This window comes from Salvelinus namaycush, chromosome 13, assembly GCF_016432855.1.
Source record: "Salvelinus namaycush isolate Seneca chromosome 13, SaNama_1.0, whole genome shotgun sequence".
Taxonomy (NCBI): domain Eukaryota; kingdom Metazoa; phylum Chordata; class Actinopteri; order Salmoniformes; family Salmonidae; genus Salvelinus; species Salvelinus namaycush.
Genome location: NC_052319.1, coordinates 6,231,756 through 6,257,561, shown reverse-complemented (window position 1 = coordinate 6,257,561; position 25,806 = coordinate 6,231,756). Strand labels below are relative to the sequence as shown.

Here is a 25,806-nt window from a genome sequence, read left to right as displayed (position 1 = left end):
TCCCCCAATGCCAAATTAAGAGCTTCATCCACACATTGTGGAGAATATCCTCTTCTTAGAAACCTATTGCGAATCTCCTCTGCTTTTTCTAGATAGTCCTGAAAATGATTTGTTGCATGTTAAGGAGGAGGGGGGGTTCACACCTATTAGACAATTCTTTAGTCAAGGTTGAATAGTCTATTGTTCAGCTAATAGCCCATCCTGCTATGTTTGTGAAAAACAAATCATAATACTTTTTCCCCTTTCCATGTTAAAGATTCCAATTGATAGTGTTTTTAGCCACAATCGTCCCCAACCCCAATTAATACATTTGGGCACAGACGATAGCGTGCTGGACTTCGGGCTAGAATGTTGAGGGTTCGAAACCTGCTCGCTATAATGAATGAGTTTGATACACCTGGTATTGGATATGGCTGGGGAAAAAAACTCGCTAAATAGCGATTTTCGTAAATTAACTTTTTGACAAAAAAATATGCACAATCGTTTGTCTCTACATTAACTAACATATCCCTCTCAATTGTAAATGTTTTGCTTGACTCGTTATGACGTTATAATTACTTAAATTAGCTTCCCCGTAATGTTTTGTTAGCCATCTTTGCTGAAGTCACCAGGGATGGGTGGCCCGTGTGAAATGTGTCATTGGAACCACTCGATATGATTGGTCATATCAAAACCTTGGGACCCAAATGCATAATGAGTGCTCTAACTATGAATATTAGTTCAGAACCTAACGTACACAGATCGGCTACATACTGTAGCTAACTACACATCCATAGGCATACAATTACTTTTATCCTCCACTACACAATAAGCAAGTAAATAGTTAGCTAGCTATGTTACTTCAGCTGCATTGCAAGGCAAGCTTATGTAACGGATGTGAAATGGCTAGCTAGTTAGCGGGTACGCGCTAATAGCGTTTCAATCAGTTACGTCACTTGCTCTGAAACCTAAAAGTAGTGTTTCCCCTTGCTCTGCAAGGGCCGCGGCTTTTGTGGAGCGATGGGTAACGATGCTTCGTGAGTGACTGTTGTTGATGTGAGCAGAGGGTCCCTGGTTCGCGCCCGGGGTGAGGGGACGGTTTAAAGTTAAACTGTTACATTGATGCTGTTGACCCGGATTACTGGTTGCTGCAGGAAAAAGGAGGAGGTCGAAAGGGGGGTGAGTGTAACGGATGTGAAATGGTTAGCTAGTTAGCGGGTACGCGCTAATAGCGTTTCAATCAGTTACGTCACTTGCTCTGAAACCTAGAAGTAGTGTTTCCCCTTGCTCTGCAAGGGCCGTGGCTTTTGTGGAGCGATGGGTAACGACGCTTCGTGGGTGACTGTTGTTGATGTGTGCAGAGGGTCCCTGGTTCGCGCCCGGGTCGGGGCGAGGGGACGGTTTAAACTGTTACACTTACACAATTGCACATTCAATTTCCAGTAAATGCTTTAGCTAGCTAGATTCTGCACATCTACTGTTCCACAAGACGACAGCCTGGTTTGCTGGTTTTCTCAGGAGTCCCTCAAACATTAAACAACACAAATTAATTATCCTAACACTAGCTAGCTGGTTAATGTTAGCTAGTCAGATAACTCGCTTAATAGCGATTTTCATTAATTAACTTTATGACAAAAAAATAAGTACAAACCTTTGAGAGGAATATGTTAATGTAGAGACAATTGTAATGTTTTTGCCTGACTCGTTATGACGTTATAACAACTTACATCTGGTTCCACCATAATGTTTTGTCAGCCATCTTTGTTGAAGAACGCCACAAGGCAAGGGTGGCTCGCGTCAAAATTCGTTATTCGAGCCACTCGTTATGATTGGTCATATAAAAACCTTGGGACCCAAATGCATAATGAGTGCTCTAACTCCCCCTTGTGGTGGTCTGGAGCAATGAAGCCGTGACACTGGGTACCTTTAAGTCCTGCGGTGCAAGCTCGCAACTTTTAAAAGGAGGAACCACTGTACAATCCATGGTCACAAGTGAGGAAGACATCACAAGAGATGTCAAGGCAGCCATTAGAGAGGACCGGAACCCCAGATACCCCCCTAATGTACAGGACTACCTTCATAGATCTACTGCACTGGATCCAAGGTTCAAGTCCCTGTCTTACCTAGACCCTGCCCTACGCCAGAGGGCATACAGTGATCTCACCACTGAGATTGTGGCCACTGAAGAAGTAAAATAATAAAGTGTGAATTACTAAAATAATAAATATACTGCAGTCTAATCTTAGTCTATGCTATTGCTATTAGAATCATCCACTTTTGATTTTGAATAATAATGGCTTTTAAATGTTATTGCCGCAATTATAGTTCTATGAAATATGAAAATAAATAATTTGTTTAAAAGATCAAGTCATTTTTTCTGCAAGTCACAGAAACGATAGGAGCAGACTCAGAGGCATCTCCTCCACAAAATAATTCGGCCATGAAGGAGCTTTTCGGGGAGACCTTTGCGAGCAAGAACACGGGCAAGACGTTTGCCAACACCATCAAAGAGGAGGTGGCATCCTACAAGGCAGCAAGTGGCATTCCAGTGGATGGTGGAAAAGCAATGAGTGTAAATACACTCACATTGCCATGATGGAAAGATGCTACCTGGCTGTGCCTGACACTTCAGTCCCTAGCGAGAGGGTTTCTCCACGACAGGGGAAATAGTGACTGCAAAGAGGTCTACCCTCTCCCCAGACAATGTAGACATCCTCCTCTTTTTGAAAAATAATTTGAAGTTATAAGCTCAGGTCTGCTTTGCTTTATCTCTTTACTTTTTTTTGATGATGTTGACACAGGCTATTTTTTCCATTCACTATTGTTCAAAGGAAGAAGGTATGATGCCTCATATTGCACTTTAATTTAACAATTGAGAATATAATATTTTATTTTAAAATTATATTTAAAACATTGAAAAGCTCCTTGCTTTAAGTGTTCTTTTTTTTTTTTTTTTTTTTTTAAATAAATTTTATCCCCTTTTCTCCCCAATTTTTCGTGGTATCCAATCGCTAGTAATTACTATCTTGTCTCATCGCTACAACTCCCGTACGGGCTCGGGAGAGACGAAGGTCGAAAGCCATGCGTCCTCCGAAGCACAACCCAACCAAGCCGCACTGCTTCTTTAACACAGCGCGCCTCCAACCCGGAAGCCAGCCGCACCAATGTGTCGGAGGAAACACCGTGCACCTGGCCCCCTTGGTTAGCGCGCACTGCGCCCGGCCCGCCACAGGAGTCGCTGGAGCGCGATGAGACAAGGATATCCCTACCGGCCAAACCCACCCTAACCCGGACGACGCTAGCCCAATTGTGCGTCGCCCCACGGACCTCCCGGTCGCGGCCGGCTGCGACAGAGCCTGGGCGCGAACCCAGAGACTCTGGTGGCGCAGTTAGCACTGCGATGCAGTGCCCTAGACCACTGCGCCACCCGGGAGGCCCCTCTTTAAGTGTTCTTTAAGTAATAAATGGAAAGCAAAGTTCTATTTTTCTCCCTTTTTTTTTTTGCCGATCCGAAAAATGATCCGATCCGTAACTCAAAACCCGCGATCCGATCCCAGAGTTGTGTGATCCGTTGCACCACTAAAGTTGCACCACTAAAATCTATGTAACTGAAGTGATTTGGTAAAATGTAAATGAGTAAAAAGTAGGCTACTTCCTTCAGAAATTACTTGAGTACAAGTACAGCCCACAGAGAGTAACTAGAAAAGTACTAGTTCCTCCAAAAATCCAAAGGGCAATGGGCCGGATTCTTAACCATGCCAACTCTGGCATATGTGTGCCGGGGTCAGCGGCTATAACCGCTAGACCACACAGACAACCAATAATTTATTCGACCTATTGCTTTCCTTGAACATAAAACAAAGCAATTCATAAACAATTCATATAATTAAACAATAACTGTTTTACCCCTAATGAAAAATACATCTACCCCTTACAAATATAAGAATTCCCACGAGACCCACTGTAGCCGACAAACACTGCTTCCAGCTGCCCCCAGAAGCGATTCTAAATATTCAAAATTCATTCAAATCCTGCTGCTGAAGGATTATTTTCCTCCTGCGACGAAAGGGGTGACATTAAGATCCGACATATGTATAATTCTAATTTCGAGGCTCCACATATTGTCATGGAAAGTGTTATTTCCAACAACCAACGAGCGAGCAACTCTGGTGGAAATCAAGCTGCACGTTGAGATTGCTGACAGGCCAGTCTCTTTGGCAAATGGCAGCAGTGGCAAGGAGTGGAATGTTAGCTAAAATGACTGATACCCAAGTTAGGTGAATCCTACCTTCCCATTGACATCAATGTGACTTAAGTAGAAGTTAGGATTCAGCCACAAGTACAGCACATTGCAACAAACAGTCAAATATCAAATGCAGGGCAGTGTATTTAGTCTAAAAACCATTGAAGATGCATACAATATATTCATTAAAACAAATCATGCACTCACACACCTGTCCAAAGACCTCCTCGTTGACGGTAAAGGTGAGGTCCAGCATGTCCTCGATGTCATTGTCCTTCATCCACTGTAAACTCTGGTGAAACTCCTCATCCAGGAACTCCAGGTCACTCAGGTCACACGGGCTGCAGGGGTCAAAGGTCAACAAGAGGAGAACACGGGTAAATAGAGGTCAAAGATTTAACTCCTAACTCTACAACGAATAAGTCTCATGTACATTTCAGTCAGTTAGAATGTGCTTATCCAGAGTGTATATCAACCACTTAATAAAAGCAGGGTAACTGAATAATTAATGCCAAATCCATTTAATCAACTTCTGTCTGTTCAGCTTCCACCAGGTCAGTAGTTTTGTATAAAATATTTTACGTTAAAGCATAACTGGCTATTTGACATGGTGGTTGTGTTTCCAAAACCTATTAACAATGCGTGTTCATGACAATAGGAGCCCTAGCCAGCTGCTGGCTGAGGGCCTGATTGAGACACTCACATGCGCAGCAGGCCCTTGTAGAAGGGGCGGGTAAAGAAGGCATCCAGCAGATACTGGTGGATCAGAGCCAGGCCCAGGATACGCCCACTGAAACGAAACCTGGAACACAGAGCAACATCACTGCTAGGTGTACAGTATATTTATGATGACAAGTCAGATGTTATGGGTTTTTGTGTCTTTGTTCTTTATTTTATCTACAGTAGGTCTGTCCAGCATGTCTGTCTGTCTTCCTATATCCATCCACCCACTCACCATCAATATCATTGTAATGTAAACTTGTCACTCACCACTCGTGATGGTTGTCCACGAAGGCAGACATGGGGCTGATCTGCACAGTGTAGGTGTCGTTGGCGGAGTACTCAAACAGGCCGTAGTAAGGGTTAAACAGCTCCCTCGACACCAGGAAGAAGAACTCCCTCGAGGGGCCGCTGTAGTCCAGCCTATTAGACACACAACACACTTTTGTAAACCATATATTAAGATTATGGAAAATATACACAACGTACACAGCGGTGGGCTAGCATTTAGAGTGTTGGGCCAGTAACGGAAAGGTTGCTGGTTCGAATCCCAGAGCCGACAAGGCGATCTGTCAATCTGCCCTTGAGCAAGGCACTTAACCCTATTTGCTCCAGGGTCACCGTCAATCATGTCTGATCCCTGGCTGTGACCCCACTCACCGAAGGTGTCTCAGGGGGAGTTGGAAAATGCAAAAAACACATTTCCATTTGACACCAACACACTTGTAAAACACAGGACAAATATAAGCACCCACCTATCCGACCTTGACATAACAACCGATGCATACGAGCAAACTTAAGGAAATGTGTAGCATATATGAAATACCTAAACCTAAACACTCACCCTTCCTCGCCCACAAAGCTGACGTAGAGCTTACTCCTCTGCAGGTCTTTGCGGGAGTAGCACATTATCTGATTGAAGGCATCCTCCAATAGGTGATCTCTACGAATGATCAATCTGGAAGGAGAAACACACAGACAGTCACGAACGTGCACACCACACATACACACAGGTTAAGATTAAGCAATACAGGATACGGGCTGATATTTAGCTGTTCTCTCAACCTGTTGAAATACGTCGTCACACAGCAACAGTACTCACTTGACTTTCCCAGGTCCCTGGCCATAGCCTTTCGTCTCCAGCTTGCGATAGAAGTTTCTCAGTTTGGCCTCAAAGTCACGTTTGTAAGGGGCAGGGGCGCGTGCATTAGCTCGCTGAGTACCTGAGAGGGGGGCAGAAAAGGAAGAGCAGAGAGGAGGAAGAGGACGATGAAAAATAGACCAAAAAAAAGACATAAATTCATCAGAAAATCGTGTATCTCATTATTGTCAACTTTCATTAGAATATAATTAGTTCATATGAAACACTTCACTTTACTGATTGAGAGCGCTAAGCAACTTTTACGGCTCAAGGCTTTATCTCACTGTCTTGCCCTGCTTAGGATGGATAGTTTGGATTAGAAGCAAAGCTATGGGAAGAAAAGGCATGAGGAGAAAGTGTGTGCGCACGCGGCTTTGCATGTGTGTTCTCACCGGGGGAGCTCTGAGGGGAGGAGCAGTAGCTGGGGTGCAGTAAGGCATGAGGTGGCACATAGGACATAACCTCCTCTTCAAACAGGCTGAGGGAGAGAGGGGTGGCTTAATAATACACACACTTATCACAAGCACACTAACAAACGCAATACTCGCAAACATACAGTCACACACACACACATGCAATACCATCTCGCACACACAAACGCACACTAATCACAGACAGACATTAACCCCTGAAGACACACCTGAGCAATATGACTAGATCAGCATCGCTAGAGAGACGAGCAAGCCCGGAAACACCCTCGCTGCGAATGAACTGTAACCTTTCCCTGCAGACACACAGGTTAACATTCGTGATACTGCTGTATGGCACAAACATAATACACTTAGAAGGTTAGGATTAAAGGTTAAATATCTGGTTAAAAGGTTCCCATGGTGACTGGGGTGACCTACTTGAGTGAGTGGTTACGGACGAGCTCTGGCTGCCTCTCCTGCAGGATCTCAATGATGTTGGGTTGCCGTAGAAACGCCACAATCTTATCGTTGTAGGCTGGGGAGAGACCGGCGTCAATATCAACATTCCTGGGTCTGTAACTGGGTGGGTGTGTGTGTGCGTGCGCCGGCGTGTGTGTGTGTGTGTGTATATAAGCCAGTGTACTCACCCACAGGCACCAGGTCCTGATTGCGAGTGGACCCACTGAAGGTGCTGGAGGGGCAGGGCATGACAGGTGGGCTGGAGTGTCGCGTGTCATCGACCACCTGCAACACAAGGGGACATTCATTTTAGTCAATTCCATTAACCTGCATCATTAGTTTTACAATAAGCATTATGATTGACATTGGTCTTGTTAAAGCAGCTCGTGTAAAGTCAGTGCTGATCTCTGGCCTGTATTCCAGTGTGTCAGTAGTGCAGTGGGTATAATAGACTGCATTTAGAGCTGTGGTGGCAAATTCCGTTGAGGCCGACTGAAAATACCATTCACTTTGGCAGTATTTTCTATTTCGGATGTGTAAGCTAGCATGTTTTTCAAACCAGCTAGCCAGGCAAGCTGCCAAGCCACGTGTACTGTAGGGTAGTCCACTAGTTTGCATGCTGTCTGGTCTGACCATTTTTTTGAGTCGCCTAAGGGAACTTAGCAGTAGTCTCACCTCGCCTGCGCTGTGGCTGCGTTGGCGGCTAAGGTGCTGTCGGTGGGCCAGCAGGCTAGTTGAGTGTGCACTCTGGAGGGGGAGCCGCGGGTCGATGAAGGTTGTGGAGCGACAGTTGTGATCCACAAAGAAGGGCTGTGGAGACACACAGCCAGCCACTTACATTAAGATAGATAAACAAACTACAGTTTATAAAGGTGTACTGTACATACAATTCCAGTCAAAAGTTTGGACACACCTACTCATTCAAGGGATTTTATTTATTTTTACCGTTTGCCTTGATGACAGCTTTGCACACTCTTGGGATTCTCTCAACCAGATTCCCCTGGAATGCTTTTCCAACAGTCTTGAAGGAGTTACCACATATGTAGGGCACTTGTTGGCTGCTCTTCCTTCATTCTGCGATCCAACTGATCCCAAACTATCTCAATTGGGTTGAGGTCAGATGATTGTGGAGGCCAGGTCATCTGATGCAGCACTCCTTCAGTCTCCTTGGTCAAATAGCCCTTACACAGCCTGGAGGTGTGTTGGGTCATTGTCCTGTAGAAAAACAAATGACAGTCCCACTAAGCCTAAACCAGATGGGATGGCGTATCGCTGCAGAATGCTGTGGTAGCCATGCTCGTTAAGGGTGCCTTGAATTTGAAATAAATCAGTGTCACCAGCAAAGCACCCCCACACCTCCATGCTTCGCGGTGGGAACCAAACATGTGGAGATCATCCGTTCACCTACTCGGCATCTCACAAAGACACGGCGGTGGGAACCAAATATTTCAAATCTGGACTCAGACCAAAAGGACAGATTTCCACGGGTGTAATGTCCATTGCTCGTGTTTTTTGAACCAAGCAAGTCTGGTCTTACTGGTATCCTTTAGTAGTGGTTTCTTTGCAGCAATTCAACCATGAAGGCCCAATTCACGCAGTCTCCTCTGAACAGTTGATGTTGAGATAAATTCTTCAGAGTTCATTTGGGCTGCAAATTCTGAGGCTGGTAACTCTAATGAAGTTATCCTCTGCAGCAGAGGTAACTCTGGGTCTTCCTTTCCTTTGGCGGTCCTAATGAGAGCCAGTTTCATCATAGAGCTTGATGGTTTTTGCGACTGCACTTGAAGAAAATGTCAAAGGTCTTGAAATTTTCCGGATTGACTGACCTTCATGTCTCAAAGTAATGATGGACTGCTCGACGAAGATGGCGCTGATGGAGATGGCAGCATCACGATTAGCTCTTAGGAAACTGCATTATTTTGTGTTATGTATTATTTTTATATTATTAGCTCAGGAAATGTTTTGTCATTACATACAGCCGGGAAGAACTATTGGATATTAGAGCACCGATAACTCACCAGAACTACCAGTATTACGACTTCCCTGGAGCAGATCCTTTGTTCACTCTCCCCAGAGCAATTTAACTTATTCCAGAGGCCGACCCAAAACATTGCCGGCGGAGGAGAGGCACTCGAGGCGGCCTGCTGGTTCGACCTAGGAGGCGTGCACACCACCCACCACTTCTGAGTATTTTACTCGCTAATGTTCAGTCTTTGGATAAAAAAAGTTGAGCTTAGAGCAAGGATTTCTTTCCAGAGAGACATTGGGGCCTGTAACATACTTTGTTTCACGGAAACATGGCTCTCTCGGGACACTGTCGGAGTCCGTAAAGCCTGCAGGATTCTCAGTACATCGCACAGACAGGGATACATATCTTTGGGAAGCAGAAGGGCAGAGGGGTGTGTTTCATGATTAATGACTCATGGTGTAATTCTAGGAACATACAGGAACTCAAGTCCCTTTGTTCACCCAACCTAGAATACCTCACAATTAAATGTTGACCATATTATCTCCCAAGAGAATTCTCCTCCGCCATGGCCGTTTACATCCCACCTCAAACCAAAACCTCGACGGCCCTCAAAGAACTTCATGCAAACTGGAAACCACATACCCCGAGGCTGCATTTATTGTAGCTGCGGATTTTAACAAAGCAAATCTGAGGACTAGGCTGCCAAGGTTCTATCAACATGCTGACTGTCCTACCTGAGCTACTAAGACTCTCAACCATTGCTATTCAAACTTCCTGAATGCTTAAAAGGCCCTTCCCCGCCCTCTTTTCGGCAAATCTGTCCACAGCTATCTTGCTCCTCCAGTCCAATAGACAGAAACTCAAACAGGAAGTGCCCATGCTTCGTACTATTCAACGCTGGTCTGACCAATCGGAATCTATGCTTCAGGATTGTTTTGATCACGTGGACTGGGATATGTTCCGGGTAGCTTGAGAGAAAATAATCTAGACGCATACACAGATACGGTGACTGAGTTTATAAGGAAGTGTATAGGAGATGTAGTACCCACTATGACTATTAAAACCTACCCTAACCAGAAACCGTGGATAGATGGTAGCATTCATGCAAAACTGAAAGCGTGAACCACCGCATTTAACCATGGCAAGGCGACAGGTAATATGGCAGAATATAAACAGTGTAGTTATTCACTCCGCAAGGCAACCAAACAAGCTAAACGTCAGTATAGAGATAAAGTGGAGTCGCAATTTAACGGCTCAGACCCGAGACGTATGTAGCAGGGACTACAGACAATCAGGGACTACAAAAGGAAAACCACCCACGTCGCCGAAACCGACGTCTTGCTTCTGGATAGGCTAAACATGTTCTTCGCATGCTTTGAGGATAACAGTGCCACCGACGTGGCCCGCTACAAAGGGCTGTGGGCTCTTCTTCTCTGTGGCAGATGTGAGTAAAACATTTAGCTGCGTCCTCAAAGCATGCGCAGACCAGCTGGCTGGAGTGTTTACGGACATATTCAATCTCTCCCCATCCCAGTCTGCTGTCCTCACATGCTTCAAGATGGCCACCATTGTTCCTGTACCCAAGAAGGCAAAGGTAACTTAATGACTATCGCCCCATAGCACTCACCGCTGTCATCATGAAGTGCTTTGAGAGACTAGTCAAGGATTATATCACCTCTACATTACCTGCCACCCTACACCCACTTCAATTTGCTTACCGCCCCAATAGATCCACAGACGATGCAATCGCCATCACTCTGCACACTGCCCTATCCCATCTGGACAACAGGAATACCTATGTAAGAATGCTGTTTATTGACTATAGCTCAGCGTTCAACACCATAGCACCCTCCAAGCTCATCATTAAGCTCGAGACCCTGGGTCTGAACCCCACCCTGTGCAACTGGGTCCTGGACTTCCTAACGGGCCGCCCCCGGTGGAGAAGTTAGGAAACATCACCTCCACTCCGCTGATCCTCAACACAGGGGCCCCACAAGGGTGCATGCTCAGCCCCCTCCTGTACTCCCTGTTCACCCATGACTGCGTGGCCAAGCACGCCTCCAACTCAATCATAAAGTTTGCACACGACAACAGTAGTAGGCTTGATTAACAATGATGACGAGACAGCCTACAGGGAGGAGGTGAGGGCTCGGGAGTGTGTGCCTGGAAAACAGCCTCTCACTCAACGTCAACAAAGCAAGATGATTGTGGACTTCAGGAAGCAGCAGAGGGAGCACCCCCTTTCCTACATCGACGGGACTGCAATGGAGAAGGTGGAAAGCTTCAAGTTCCTTGGCGTAAACATCACTGACAAACTGAAATGGTCCACCCACACAGTCAGTGTGGTGAAGAAGGCGCAACAGCCTCTTAAACCTCAGGAAGCTAAATAAATTTGGCTTGTCACCTAAAACTTTTACAGATGCACAATTGAAAGCATCCTGTCGGGCTGTATCACCGCCTGGTACGGCAACTGCACCACCCACAACCGCAAAGCTCTCCAGAGGGTGGTATGGTCTGCCCAATGCATTACCGGGGGCAAAATACCCACCCTCCAGGACCCAATGTCACAGGAAGGCCAAAAAGATCATCAAGGACACCCGAGCCACTGCCTGTTCACCCCGCTATCATCCAGAAGGCGAGGTCAGTACAGGTGCATAAAAGCTGGGACCGTGAGACTGAAAAACAGCTTCCATTTCAAGGCCATCAGACTGTTAAACAGCCATCACTAGCACATTAGAGGCTGTTGCCTATAGGCATAGACTAGAAATCACTGGCCATTTTAAGGAATAGAACACTAGTCACTTTAATAATGTTTACATATCTGGAATTACTCATCTCATATGTATATATAGTATTCTATACTATTCTACTGAATCTTAGTCCGTTCCGCTCTGACATTGCTCATCCATATTATATAGCCTTAATTCATTCCTACTTAGATTTGTGTGCATTGGGTATATGTTGTGTAATTTGTTAGGCATCACTGCACTGCACTGAAGAAATTCCCCAAATTAACTTTTAACAAGGCACACATGCTGGTTGAGAGAATGCCAAGTGTGCGCAAAACTATCATCAAGGAAAAAAGGTGTCTACTTTGAAGAATCTAAAATATATTGATTTGGGTTGCTACATGATTCCATATGTGCTATTTCATAGTTTCGATGTCCTCACTACTATTCTACAATATAGAAAATAATACAAATAAATAAAAACCCTGGAATGAGTAGGTGTCCAAACTTTTGACTGGTACTGTATATCCACACACACCCCTGCTCTTACACCCAACCCCACTTCACACATACCACTTCACACATACACCCCCCACCCCCCACCACACACTGATCCAGACCTTGCCGGTCTGGTCATGCTTCATCTCCCAACCCCTGGGTAGCTCCAGCTGGTTGTTGGTGAACATGTTGAGGAAGGCCACCAGGTCCCGGTTGTGCTGGTAACGCTCATAGTGGTGGGCATCCCGACGCACCTTACTGATCATGTGCTTCAGGCAGGTGTTGCTCGTAAACATGCTGTAGGCACTCTGGGGAGGGAGGGAAGAGACTGATGAGGACATCAGAGGGACATTAAATGCTGGGCTCTTCTGTAAATGGGGTTATTACCTTGAGCAAACACATTAAGGGAGATTGATGAATGAAAACCCAGGTAGCATAGCTCGTATTTATATATCAATTAACCTGATGAAGGCAACATTTGAAGTAAACTAGAAAAGAGCATTTCATTCCAAGAAGCTCTTTCCTTACCATACACACCTTTGCAGATTATTATCAACTACTGAGAGATATGACATGGTAAGGGGGACCTTGAGGGACCAAAGGTGATCCATAAGGTGAAATGTGAGAGTTGAGCGCCTATGCAGCCAGACTCACAGGGTTAGAATGCAGCACGGTGAAGAAGTCTGGGCTGCACAGGAACTTTGCACTTGGAGACTGGAGTAGCAGAGAGAGACGCGACCGAGAGCTGGTGTGACCCACTGCGCTCTCTCTCCTGTACTCTACAAGAGACAAAACAAAAACTGTTAGAGATAAATATATGTTGGGAAGGATGTGTGTGTGTGTGTGTGTGTGTGTGTGTGTGTGTGTGTGTGTCTGTGCGTGCGCTTGTATGCGCGCACGTATGTGTGCATACCTCGTGAGTGTTATCAGTGCGTGTGTGTATGTATGTTAGTGCACAAGCACACCAGGGATAGTCTGGGGAAGAAAGTCACTCTCTGTGGGCTCTGGCGGGAGGTCAACTGTGTTCTCCTCAGACCTCTCACTGGTCATCGTCCTCCTGATGCTCTGATATCTGACAGACAGAAATAGTAAGAGGGAAAGAAGGACAGTGTGAGAAAGAGAGGAAGGGGTGTGAAGGGTTAAGGAGAGAGAGGAAATGTAGAGGATGGAAGTTACAAAAGTGTGTGTGCACATGAGCGTGTGAGGGAGAGAGAAGGTGTGAGTGTATACGTACATATATGTGTGCGAGTGTGCGTGTATATGAGCGCATGGTGTGTATGTACGTGTGGGTGTGTGCGCCTCTACACGATACAGACCTGCGGTTGAGCTGCTCCATCTGTTGGATGGAGCTGGAGCGGGTCAGGCCCTGGGGAGCGGGGGGTCCGGTGGGGCGCTGCCACGTGGTGGTCCGGTTCACGTGATCGACAAAGAAAATACGACCGTGACTATCGATCCTCGCCTCCCAGTCTGAGGAGAACAAACGCATGGCTTTACATTCGCAAACACACACTTAACATGAGACAGAGGCTATATCCCAAATGGCACCCTAGTTCCTGTATAGTGCACTACTTTTGACCAAAGCCCGTAGGGAATAGGGTGCCATTTGGGAGACAGCCACAGTCAAACTAAATTCACACATGGTTGACATGCAGATGCATTCTGACAGAACCATGACACCTCGAATAGCATAAACATACAGTATATCAAATAGTATACCATTGTGTATATAACCGTTAGAAATGTAGGACAAGTCATAGATTTAGATAGACAGCTCTAATGACACAAAGTGTGTTTTAGCATGGGCAGTGCCATTGAGAACTGTCACCATTTTGAAGTAGATATGCAGGTCATAAGGAAAGGATCAGCCAACGAATTATACTCCTCAGCAAACATTCCATAACTGCATGTGGCAGTAAATTTCCAACCTTGGTTTTATACATGTTCAGACAATACACTCCAGGTGGCGGTATGCACCCTTTCAGTTTGTCTACATACTTATAGAAGTAATAGTCAAAGAAGCCATTAAGGCACATATACAAAGAAGTCCCCTCTATCAGCCTCTATGGAGCCAAATATACACATTGTATCAAGCAGCCTTCTTTCTCTCCTTTTTGTCATCTTCCTTCGCCTCAAATACATACAGATATAGTATGTACAGACAGACACTTACTAGGAGGTAACGGTTCGTCCACTCGTTGGTATCGGTGAATGTCATGACGCACTGAGGGGAGGCAGTGCACGGGGTGACCATTCACTTGAGCACCTGACGATACATTCAGGAAAAGTTAGAGCACATGAGCCTTTTTATAGTAATTCACTATTAGTTTCTACATGACTGGATTAATGAATTAATCATATTTAATGATCATTTCAAGTAGGGGTGTACGTGGATGCTTTGATGAATCCCACGGAAGCAAAATAGTAATATAATGTAGTTATAATTTCATCAGGTAATTTCTAAGATACTACAAGGTAAATATTGGACTGTAAAATAAAGCATAAAGAAATTATTTTAAAAATGGTAGTTACACACCGTCCTCTCCATCTGTCTCCATGGCAACTGCATCTGAATCAACAGATACCGCCGCCCCTGCGGGTCTTGGCTCCTCCCCCTCCTCATCCTGGGGAACATCCCCAGATACTTGAAAGCTCCACATCCGCTCACTAATCTCCTCCCCTGGCTCCAGCTCATTGGCAGACGGAGTGTCTCCTTCAACCTCATTGGCTGATGTATGCCCGCCCCCCTCGTCGTCTACATGCTGGTGGGTGGGTGGAGTGTCAGTGAAGGAGTCTCCCCCTGGGTCAATGGCAGCTACTGCCCTCTCCTCTGCCTCCTGCAAAGACGGTGTTTCCCAAATGATGGTCAGGACTAGGGATGTAGTGGAGCATTAATAAATGATGTTAACACACCTTATTTGCTTTGGTGAATAACGTTTGTGCGCCTATAACACTAAAATGACATTGTTAGTATTTGCGCTACCTGCCAGCATCATCTCGAAAGGCGTTCTTGTTCACCCACCTTTTTTTAACCACTACCAGATCTCTGGTTAGGACCCACTGGCGGGTTGTGGTTCATTCTTTTAAAACGGCAGCTTTTTATTTTTGACACCTTACTTTGTGAGGATTTTGTTTGCTGAAACAAGGTAAGGTTCTGGCTAGAAACATTGTTTGATGTCGTGTTATATTAACTCTGTTTTCAACCTCAGAATGAGAACCAATCCTGAAACAGGAAGACCGCTCAGTGAGCAAGCAACTTTATAGCTTTAAATCCTGAATTATTCCTTTACTAAATGTCTCATGGACAGACACACATAACTGGTATCCTAGCATCAGTCAACAGACAGTCTAACGAGGAACTTTGTTCCGGTGAGAATATTTTTCATCAATCTTTCGAATATCAGATGGGGAGGGGGACATTTGGCCCATAGAATTGCCTGTAACTTGCAAAGAGAGCTACCGCCCTTCTTCCACTCCTCATTCTAGCATATTTTCTAACGTGTCGAATTTAATCGAGCATCTGACACAATCACGCAAGATTTTAGTTCTGGGTTTCCGTGATTGTTCCTTGACTTACTACTACAGATATATTACAGGCTATTTTATGTACTGCATAGAGAACTTTTAACCACAGGTAAGATCTACTCACTTTACCACCAGTCACTCACCTCAGCCGTGGACATTGTGATTGGGCAACTCTCTGAGGAAGAGAAGACTGTCAGTGGGGCAATTGCCATGGAGCAGGTGTCAATCGGCGACGAGGCGTTGTCAGCGGGCCCCTGGCCCTCCTCTGGCCCCTCCAGGCCCACAGCCAAAAGACTCTGGGACAGCGCCTCTGAGAAGAAAGGAACTTCCTCCACCTCCGAGAAAACATCAGGCTCTGAGGAGTCCTCGAAGTCGAGGCCCAGGTCTAACTCAGGGGCCACATTGGATTCACCACCAGGGGCACAATCTTCCCCCGTTACCACCAGCTGTTCATCTCCCGCCACCCTGGGTTCCAGCTGCTCAGGGTCAGGATCCTGCTGTAGCTCTGGGACAACGTCTTCTTCTTCAGGCCCCTCGGGACCCCCGTTGAGCAGCAGGGGGGACCCGGGTACCGGGTAAATTTCAGTGGGCCCCGAGCGCTCCTCATCTTCGTCTGAGTCAATGTGCAGCATGGCACTGAGACGTGTGTGAGTGGGAAAGCTAGAGCGCAGCTTCGGTGAGGCGGCGCCCAAGGGCCTCTCTCCGGGGCCCTTGGGGGCCTCGATGGCGTCCAGGCCTTCGCTCAGGGACCTCTGCAACCGTAGAGGGCCAGAGTAGGATTCACCCTCTGTGGTTCTGCCCTCTGTACCGCTAAAGTCCCTGTAGTCTGGGACTGGATAGGCTGTGGCCCCGCCTTCCCAGGACCTCTGTGAGCCCAGGGATCCAGTAGGGGAGGGGCCTCCAGTGACCACCCCCGGGAGTAGGTGGGGAAGATCCTCGTCATCTGACGGAGTCCCAGGGGCCCCGTTATTGGGCACACCGATGATAGAGTCTGGAGAGGCCCCTGAGCATGAACGAGATCAAGATTCATAATTTTGTAACACCTTGATTTTTATTCCATTACAATTCAGCAGTGTGTACTTTAATTAGGTATTGTTGTTTACAAACACAATAAATTACAGGCAATGGCCCTCACCGTCAGGTCCAGTGGATGTGAGCTCCACCCTGAACTGCATCTGGCCACTCACATGCTCAGTGGGCAACCGTCGACACAGAGAGAAGCTCAGAGGCTGGAGACTGAGGATAGACGGACAGACAAACAAACAACCAAATGCAATTACTCAACTATAGTTAACACGCAATGATAAAGCATAGCGAACAATCAATAATTATGAGCATGGGTCTAAATGAGCATCATTAAGAACACGTATGTCTTTGAGTGTGTATAAATTGTTTGTTTGTTTTAAAGCACATTGTGTGTGTGTGTGTGTGTGTGTGTGTGTGTGTGTGTGTGTCCATTTTCCAGGTCACCTACCCAGGTATTTTCTCAATCAGCCTCTGCACTGGGATGGTCAGCTGACCCAGGAAGCGCTTGATGATTGGTCGGCTTTTAGAAAACTTATCCTTCACCTCGATGTTCAGAATGTCTGTCATCAGTGCTACAAAAGTGTATTTCTACAGAGAGAGGGAGACACAGACTGGTTCGCTAAGCACCATCTGACCTTTCTATGTGAAAGTGATTTGCGGTGATCAGAGGATGAGCAACAATTTAATTTGGACAGCAACTTAATTGGAAACCTGAAGTGCAACACCACGACAATCTGAGCAAGGAGAAGCCTAGCGGGAAAGGCTCGCTCGGCTCCCCATGAACTATATTTAGCTAGACTCATCAGCCATATTGATTTCAAACGTTTAATCGTTACAATATTGTAAATAATAGGGAACACATATAGTGAGTGAACCAGTGATCTATGAGTGGAGTGAGTGTGCACGTTTGTGTGTATGTCTGTGCACGTGTGGGTGTGTGTGTGTGTGTGCGTGCGTGCGCACATGCATGTATATAGATCACCTCTCCTCGCCACTTAGGGTTGGTGGTGTTGGCGATGATGGCGGAGCGTCTCTCCTGTCCGTGGTGGCTGAAGGTGGGGAAGCCGCTCCTCTTCCCAGGGTGGATGGACATCTTCAGGTAGGGATCCGGGTTGAAGAACATACCCTTCTTCAGCCCCACCGCATGCATATCTACACAGAGGAAAACCGTCATTAAAATCAGGGGCTGTACATGTCAAGAGTCTCCGAGTAGGAGCGCTGACCCAGGATCAGTTGAGCTTTTTCGCTCACAATGAATAAGACTACATGGAAGTCCTACTCTGAGAACCACTACATACAGTACAGCCCCGGGTCCTGCTTCACTGACCATCGTCATCTGAGGCTTTGACAAAACTAAAATTGGAGGCTATTGGGTGGAGATATAGGTGGACGGGCTCATTGCAATGTCTGGAATGGAATAGTATCAAACACATGGAGACCATGAACGTATGTTGAAACTGCAACGCATTGGCAACAGCCGACTTATTTACCTCGTTATTTAACCTTCCAAAATGGACACGTCAAGCCGTATCAATAAAGGCTTTTATCTGCAACTACAGTTTTGCCAAGTCCAATTGTTCATGTCACAAGCCAGGGAAACCAAAGCGCAGCTTACCATTTGAACTAACATTGCAAACGAAGAGTTGCAGAAACGTTTTGCCTTTTCACTAGTTGCCAGAGGTTCATTGCAAGGGAAGGATGACAGACATACACATTCATTCGGTTCTACTTTTGTGATAGAAATCAGTGCTTTGAGGCCAATTGGAAGAAACTTTAGTCAATGATTGAGGCTGACTGTATAACTGCTTGCATGTCGGATGTTAGGAGCAATGCAAACTTATTTTCAAGTGGCAATAATACATGTAAGGAGGAATAAAAGGTCAAATAAAGAAGTAGTAGATTATAATAATGAGTTAATCAATAACGGAAAACTGACGCTCTTCTATTTAAATCATTTGAATCAGAACTACAGAGGGCACCTTTTCCAAGTCAGAGTCAATGAGGACATCTTCCTGGTTTTAACCAAACCACACCTCACCTGTCAAAGTAAAGCTGACTAGTTTGCGAGGATGATCTGTGGATGACTGCCCCTCACTTTGACCTTCTCCCTGAGAGACACAGAGAAGTTGAATGTAAAAAACACACACACAGACACACACACACACAACAAACCATAAAAACACACAGACAGACACACCAGGACTCCGGGGTTCTTCACAGTGATGCAGGGGGTGGTTGCTCTCAGGGCTCCACTGACGCCGTGGTAGTACTTGAAGCAGATCTTGGTCTCAGCTAGAGGGAAAACAGAGAGATGCATGACATGAACACCATCCCTCGTTTCTCTCTTCACCCACTCTTTGACTGGCTGCGCCTCAATTATGAGACGGGACTTGTAATATTCTTATGTAACAGGGAAGTATGTACGTGGAGTAATGCAAAAACGTACAAATCTTGCTCACAGTTACTTGTGTTTGCATGCATTATAGAATTAACAATTCAATTAAAAGTAGTATACTGTGTAATTGCAGTGTAATTCCCTTCCCATTAGTTACCCATGGAATAATGCCACTATGGTTGTTCCCTATAGGCCCTGCGCAAAAGTAGTGCACTATGGGGCCTCCCGAGGGGCGCAGCGGTCGAAGGCACTGCATCCCAGTGCTAGAGGAATCGCTACAGATCCGGGTTCGACCTGTAGTGACAATTGGCCCAGCGCCGTCCAGGTTACGGAGCGTTTGGCCGGCTGGGATGTCGTTGTCCCATCAAGCTCTAGTGCCTCCTTGTGGCGGCCGGGCGGATGCACGCCGACTTCGGTCGCCAGCTGTACGGCGTTTCCTCCGACACATTGGTGTGGCTGGCTTCCGGGTTAAGCGAGCAGTGTCAAGAAGCAGTTTGGGTAAGCGAGGTCGTGTTTCGGAGGACGCAAGGCTCTCGACCTTCGCCTCTCCCGAGTCCGTATGGGAGTTGCAGCAATGCGACTAACTACCAATTGGATATCACGAAAGGTACAAAAATAAAATTGCGCACTACATAGGGAATAGGGTGCCATTTGGAATGAAACCAATGTCAATTATTAAGTATTGCATCTCCCCCTCTCTTAATCCTGTCCCATTGGACCACACTCATTACAAAGACCTTTTGAAACGTAGTTTCTACATTATACTTGATCATATTTCTCACTGTATAAATCCCACTGATGCTTTCTCTCCTCTCCTCTCACCGTCCATGAAGTAAGGTCCAGGCTCCAGCCTCCAGACGATCTGTCCTCTCTGGGTCCCATTCACCCCACGGTTCTTACAGTCCCACACATTGGATGGGCTGATTTCATCTGGGCCGGCGAACAGAAAGAAAGCTCTGTCAGTCCAGTCAGTATGTGTGTGGGGTTCTAAATGAGTATATGGCTCTAAAATGTGAGTGCGTGCGTGTTGTGTTCTATGAAGACATGACAGTGACAGACAAACTTCTGGATTATTGTCTAACCTTGAAAATGGTTGACCCCAAATATCATTATGTTATGGTCAAATGTTTATTGAACAGCACTTGTCTACGCTCCACATTGCAGCCTTATCACAGCTGTTGTTCCACGTCTGTTTGCCTCATGTCATATAACCATGACAGATACTTAACTTCAGACAATTCTTCTTTAATCCATAAATGTAGTGCCTAAAATACATTCTCTACAACCTCTAACACAAAGGACAAGAAATTGTAACCTACCACGGTGTTAAAACGGAGGGAATTCCGCTGTACGTAGCACTTTCGCCCCCCCTAATAATGAACCACCATTTCAGGCTGAACTGAACGAGCACGAAGCAGCACAATGAGGGGGGGAGAGAGGACGAGGAGGTAAGGTAATATCATTGAATGTCTGCTTAGTAGTGGAAAGTGGGAGAGCACGGGCCACCCGGGGGGATTAAGACCCGGACGCTAGTAATGAAGTGCATGATGGCCTCGTGATCGATAGCCACGTGGCCTGGCACCCTCCCTGCATGCTTTCTCTGCTTTCTCCTGTCTCTCATAGTTTAACCTTACAGTGAACCATTGGGATCCTTCTTCCTTAAAGGAGGGAAGTCCAGAGAGGTCAAAGGGCGGGTGGATAGAGGATTCACGGAGCTTCTAGAAGTCAACTGACTCGTCCAAAAGTCAATTGGTAAACCGGTAAATGAGTATTAGAGTCAACCATAATGTGGTTGCTCTTGCTTTCTGTTAAATAAATACTATAGAGTTTGTTGGCTGAATGTCTCTAGTGGGTATGCATACTTGCATAGAACCGAATTGGTCATACTGTAGTTTGTGTGGTTCATAATATGAACAAATATGAATATGCTAGATAAGTTGGCTTTTACTGCAACAGGGGAACATTTAGGCTTAGTAGCCTTATGCAGTGTGCCGCTTAAGCAGGGCTATCATGTTGGTGTATATGGTATAGGTGATGGCATGCGTGTAAAGCCTATCGCATGTTTCCCAGTCAAAACAGTTTGCGTATATATTATGACAATACGTGCGACGTTTTTGGTTCATTTTGGTGTTCGGCTGTTTATCGGCTGCATAACATATTTTCTTGAGTCAAGTCGAAGTTTGGTAGCCGTAGTCTATGCCCCTTCATCGTTGATTGGTCAACAGGACTACTGCTAGTAGGAGTGGGAACTATGGACGGGATTGTTCAATGAAGTGTTTGTTGTCCTTCAACGAGAGACGACTAATGTTCATGAACGTTTTCTTACTTGAGAAAGTAGTTAGATGTCAAATTTGCAACTAAGAACTCCTCTGCAATTTTTTACAAATTTTAAATCAAGAAATCTTAGACTAATTCTGACTATTTGAGGAAGTGTATACTGGCTGTGTTGTTGCTATGGCCTTTCAAGAGGGACAAACAGTAATATTGCCGCTTTTTTATAGTTTTTCAAGCGTAGGTCTTTTAAGAGAGCATGGGCACAGAGCATGAGCACAGACATTTAAGTCACCTAGCTGAGTTCTGCTAGGAGCAAACAGAACCTAGTAAGCAGGCGCCTTTATAGTACACCAAGTCAGAAGTATTTATGTTGACTCAGGCTTCCCTTCTGTGGAATTTCAACAGCTCCAGTTTCAATATTGGACTCTGGAGTCTCCTGCACCAGACTTGCTATTCTCAACTCTACAAAACTAGCTAGAATCAGCCAGTCCTACTAGTTAATCAAAGAAACACTACTGTTATATAATCAATGAATGTGGAACATTTCTTTCAACCTTTGACTCCATGCTCCACCAGTAAATGGACATGTTTCTCAACTCCAGTTAATTTTTGTTTAGGCAGATACTAACACTCCTGATTCTACAAATCAATGGCTATATTATTGGTTGAATCAGGTTGTGTTCGTGCTGGACTATGTTCGTGCTGGGGCAACCAGTACAGGTGTTCTACTTTAAACTTTCATCGTTATGAACTACACCATTGGGAAATGAATATACTGAATGTCTCACCGATGTGATACAGGCCGATCCAGTCGGTGGCGTCCACCTCCTCCTTGATGTCCCAGGAGATGACCAGGTTCTGGCCCCTCCCCAGCGTGAACTCCAGTGTGGACGCAGTCAGCGACGAGCGGCTCTGCGATGTCACCAGGTCTGTGTCGCTGTTGGCCCTCGGGAGACCCATGGGGCTGCTCACCACAGAAGCCGTGTCCCTGGCGGCACCGCCTCGCTCCGCCAGGCTCCGCAGGTTCTCTGGGCTGAGCGTGTGTCGCAGGTGTGGGCTGCGCCTCCGTGGTGCCGACAGGTGCTCCCGCCCCACGTGTGCAGACAATCCGTGTGCATTTTGGGGGTGGGCTGTGTGGGGATGGTTACGGGTCCTGGGAAGGACCGCGAGTGAGGGACGCATGGTGGCTGCAGAGGGACCAAAGCAGGAACTTTAACGTTTGGCAGGGTGACGGAAGATGGCAAGGTGTTGGTGGGGCACAGATAACCGGAAACCCTTGGTCTTAGTGGTTGGGTTAGGCATCAAAGATATGGTCTACCTCAGCCACTTAACTATAGTAGCTTGCTACAGCTTTAGCTTTCCGATGGTGGTGTCAGTAGTGGTTGATGTAGAGGCTGCAGACCTTATCCTTCCATAGAAGCTCTGTGGTGTGTTGTACCTAAAGTTCTGGCCATTCTCTCTCTGGCCAATTTAAAAACAGAAGCATGTCTTGAGTGCAGTATGCCATCCAGGAGCAAAGACAGGTTGAAGACACAGCCAGCATTGTCCACTCCGCTTCTCCAAATTGACACTGTCCAACAAGCAAAGATCAAGACAGAGACCGAGGCTAGGAAAGAAGAGAACAAGGCAAGATGGAGGGGAAAATGAGGGACAGAGGCAGACAGACAAAGACACAGAAACAAGCACGTCAGTATTCCTAACAGATGCCCTACACACACAGCAAACGTAGTGGACACTGCTGTCAAAGATCCAGTCACCTTGCCTGGCTACCCAAACGCTACGCAACGCCCATGGGCATTACTTTCTTCTACGCAATGAGTCTGGATTCGAGTAGCTCCTCAACAATATCTAGAATGGAAATCTATTCAGGACCGTCTGATTGGTTCCACACGTGGGTAAAGCAGTGTTTTGAAAATTCGTCATTGGCTTTGATACTCTGATTGGTTAGAGATAATACAGTCACTGATGACTTTGTTTTGTACAGTACCCCTCATTTTGACACCACCACATGACTTCAATGACGGCAGTCTCCGACTGAAGTGTGTAGCGAACGATAAGAGCAGCAGAAGAATTCAGTGGGAGTCGTCAAGCACCCAGTCACCAATGCAGTACTAGACGTAGCCATTCCAATTTACACACCGTGTCATTCTCTACTTCTTAAATCAACCTTCCAAATGAAATCAGGAAATCTGTGTGGGTGTGCGTGTGTGTCTCAGATTGACTGCCTCAGAAAAGGCAAGTGGAGAAAGGCAGCTGTAACTGCTTCTCTGGAAGCTCCTAATTCAGCAAAGGCCGCTGGGGGAAATAAGGTGGGGAGGACTGTGATTGGCTGTCGGATTCTGAACCACAGCCGTTTAGTAGGAAAAGGGGGACATGCGACTTAATGATCCAACAGGAGCTTATTTTAGATGTGCTGAGCAACAACCAAGGCTTTTTGAAGCTTGGGTATAATTTGAGCTAATGCTAGCGCAAGTCATTTTTGATTTGGGCTGATCTATGCTGGGCTCGTCTCGTCGGCTGGTCAGCACTATTTTAGCCGACTATGCTGTTCTGGCTGCTTGGAGACCATTGCATCGTAGTGTAGCTCTTCTGTAAATTGAGGCGATTTTTGACAAGCTTAAGGGGTGCGAGCTAAATCAAGCACCTAAACTATCTGAAAGAAAACACGTAATGTTAGGAGCCAGGTCTACAGCCTTCAGAGTCAGCGATGAAGAGGCGACTCTGGGATGCTGGCCTTCTAGGCAGAGTTCCTCTGTCCAGTGTCTGTTCTTTTCCCCCATCTTAATCTTTAATTGGCCAGTCTGAGATATGGCTTTTTCTTTGCAATTCTGCCTAGAAAGTCAGCATCCCGGGGTCGCCTCTTCACTGTTGACGTTGAGACTGGTGTTTTGCGTGTACTATTTCATGAAGCTGTCAGTTGAGGACTTGAGGCATCTGTTTCTCAAACTAGACATGAATGTACTTGTCCTCTTGCTCAGTTGTGCACCGGGGCCTCCCAAGCTTTCTATTCTGGTTAGAGACAGTTTGTGCTGTTCTGTGAAGGGAGTAGTACCAGATCTTCAGGTGCTTGGCAATTTCTCGCATGGAATAGCCTTCATTTCTCAGAAACAAAGAATAGACTGACGAGTTTCAGAAGAAAGGGCTTTGTTTCTGGCCATATTGAGCCTGTAATCGAACCCACAAATGATGATGCTCCGGAAACTCAACTAGTCTAAAAGGCCAGTTTTATTGCTTCTTTAAATCAGAACAGTTCAGCTGCGCTAACATAATTGCAAAAGGGTTTTCTAATGATCAATTAGCCTCTTAAAATTATAAACTTGCATTAGATAACAACGTGCTATTGGAACACAGGAGTGATGGTTGCTGATAAATGGGCCTCTGTATGCCTATGTAGATATTCCATTTTTTTTTTTAAATGCGATTTCCAGCTACAATAGTCATTTACAACATGAAATGTCTACACTGTATTTCTGATCAATTTGATGTTATTTTAAAATGGACAAAAATGTTGCTTTTCTTTCAAAAACAAGGACATTTCTAAGTGACCCCGAACTTTTAAACGTCAGTGTAGTTTAGAGTGATGTTTCCGTAATACACATGATTGCCAGTGTTCTATTTGTGACACTTAGGGTGTGGGTTGATGGTCACTAGACTTGATGCCCTAATGTTATAGATTGTTCTCATATCTGTAAGTAGTGCTTGACACCAGAGCAAGTTACTGAAGGTCCAAGGACACACTGATTATTCACTGTTGTATTGATGACATTATGTGGACACTGATGTTCTGATTACTTTATGACTGCCCTTTGATGTAATTGATTACTGATGATCGTCTGACTACTGTGATCGCTCCGATTACGGTTTTCTGTAGTAGCTGATGTTTATAACTCTGTAGCAGGAGACAAAGGTCACTGCTACACTGGGTTTTCTACAAGCCCCTAGGGCTAATGCTGACAAAACAGTTTCCTGTCTGATTGGGGTATAAGGGCTTGTTTAGAGAAGGCCAGGTAGACTTTATCTGCTTCTGTGCTGGGTGGTGTCTCCCTGTTGCAACTTGTAATACACAGAGTGATTTTTGATTGCTCTCCTTTTGTTCACCTGGACATTCCTATAACAGACACGTACTGTGTGTGCGTGTGTGTGATGATTGCCTGTGCTTCCAGACTGATGCTGAAACTGAAGAAAGGGATGCCTGCATGGATGTCCCGGAATCAACCAGACTATATAACTGGGGCACACACGCACAAATAGATATGGGCACAGCTACGTGGGAAGAGGAGCAATTTGAGTAAACAATCAGAGGCTTTACAGTCGAGAGACAAAAGTCTGTACACTTGCATAGTAGTTATGTAACCGTTGTTGAGGTCAGTGGCGCAGCTGTGTAAGGCACTGACTCTCAGTGCAAGAGGCGTCACTGCAGTCCCTGGTTCGAATCCAGGCT

The 25,806-nt window shown here is 45.8% G+C and overlaps 1 protein-coding gene across 1 annotated transcript in view; it reads right to left on the bottom strand.

Moving 5' to 3' along the window:
- LOC120057738 (E3 ubiquitin-protein ligase HECW2-like) overlaps positions 1-22,547 on the bottom strand; it is a 42,786-nt gene extending 20,239 nt beyond the window's left edge. Inside the window, exons 1-24 of the mRNA XM_039006217.1 lie at positions 22,154-22,547; positions 19,914-20,021; positions 18,882-18,988; positions 18,735-18,804; positions 17,679-17,848; positions 17,145-17,284; positions 16,806-16,906; positions 15,814-16,673; positions 14,682-14,982; positions 14,319-14,411; positions 13,465-13,615; positions 13,114-13,220; positions 12,803-12,927; positions 12,271-12,456; positions 7,628-7,762; positions 7,141-7,237; positions 6,932-7,028; positions 6,724-6,807; positions 6,452-6,561; positions 6,045-6,165; positions 5,787-5,900; positions 5,213-5,365; positions 4,926-5,024; positions 4,434-4,563 (exon numbers count right to left, since the gene is read on the bottom strand). Coding sequence (XP_038862145.1) covers positions 4,434-4,563; positions 4,926-5,024; positions 5,213-5,365; positions 5,787-5,900; positions 6,045-6,165; positions 6,452-6,561; positions 6,724-6,807; positions 6,932-7,028; positions 7,141-7,237; positions 7,628-7,762; positions 12,271-12,456; positions 12,803-12,927; positions 13,114-13,220; positions 13,465-13,615; positions 14,319-14,411; positions 14,682-14,982; positions 15,814-16,673; positions 16,806-16,906; positions 17,145-17,284; positions 17,679-17,848; positions 18,735-18,804; positions 18,882-18,988; positions 19,914-20,021; positions 22,154-22,547 — 4,053 coding nt within the window. The remainder of the gene's footprint in view (positions 1-4,433; positions 4,564-4,925; positions 5,025-5,212; positions 5,366-5,786; positions 5,901-6,044; positions 6,166-6,451; positions 6,562-6,723; positions 6,808-6,931; positions 7,029-7,140; positions 7,238-7,627; positions 7,763-12,270; positions 12,457-12,802; positions 12,928-13,113; positions 13,221-13,464; positions 13,616-14,318; positions 14,412-14,681; positions 14,983-15,813; positions 16,674-16,805; positions 16,907-17,144; positions 17,285-17,678; positions 17,849-18,734; positions 18,805-18,881; positions 18,989-19,913; positions 20,022-22,153) is intronic.
- Positions 22,548-25,806: the final 3,259 nt, after the last annotated feature.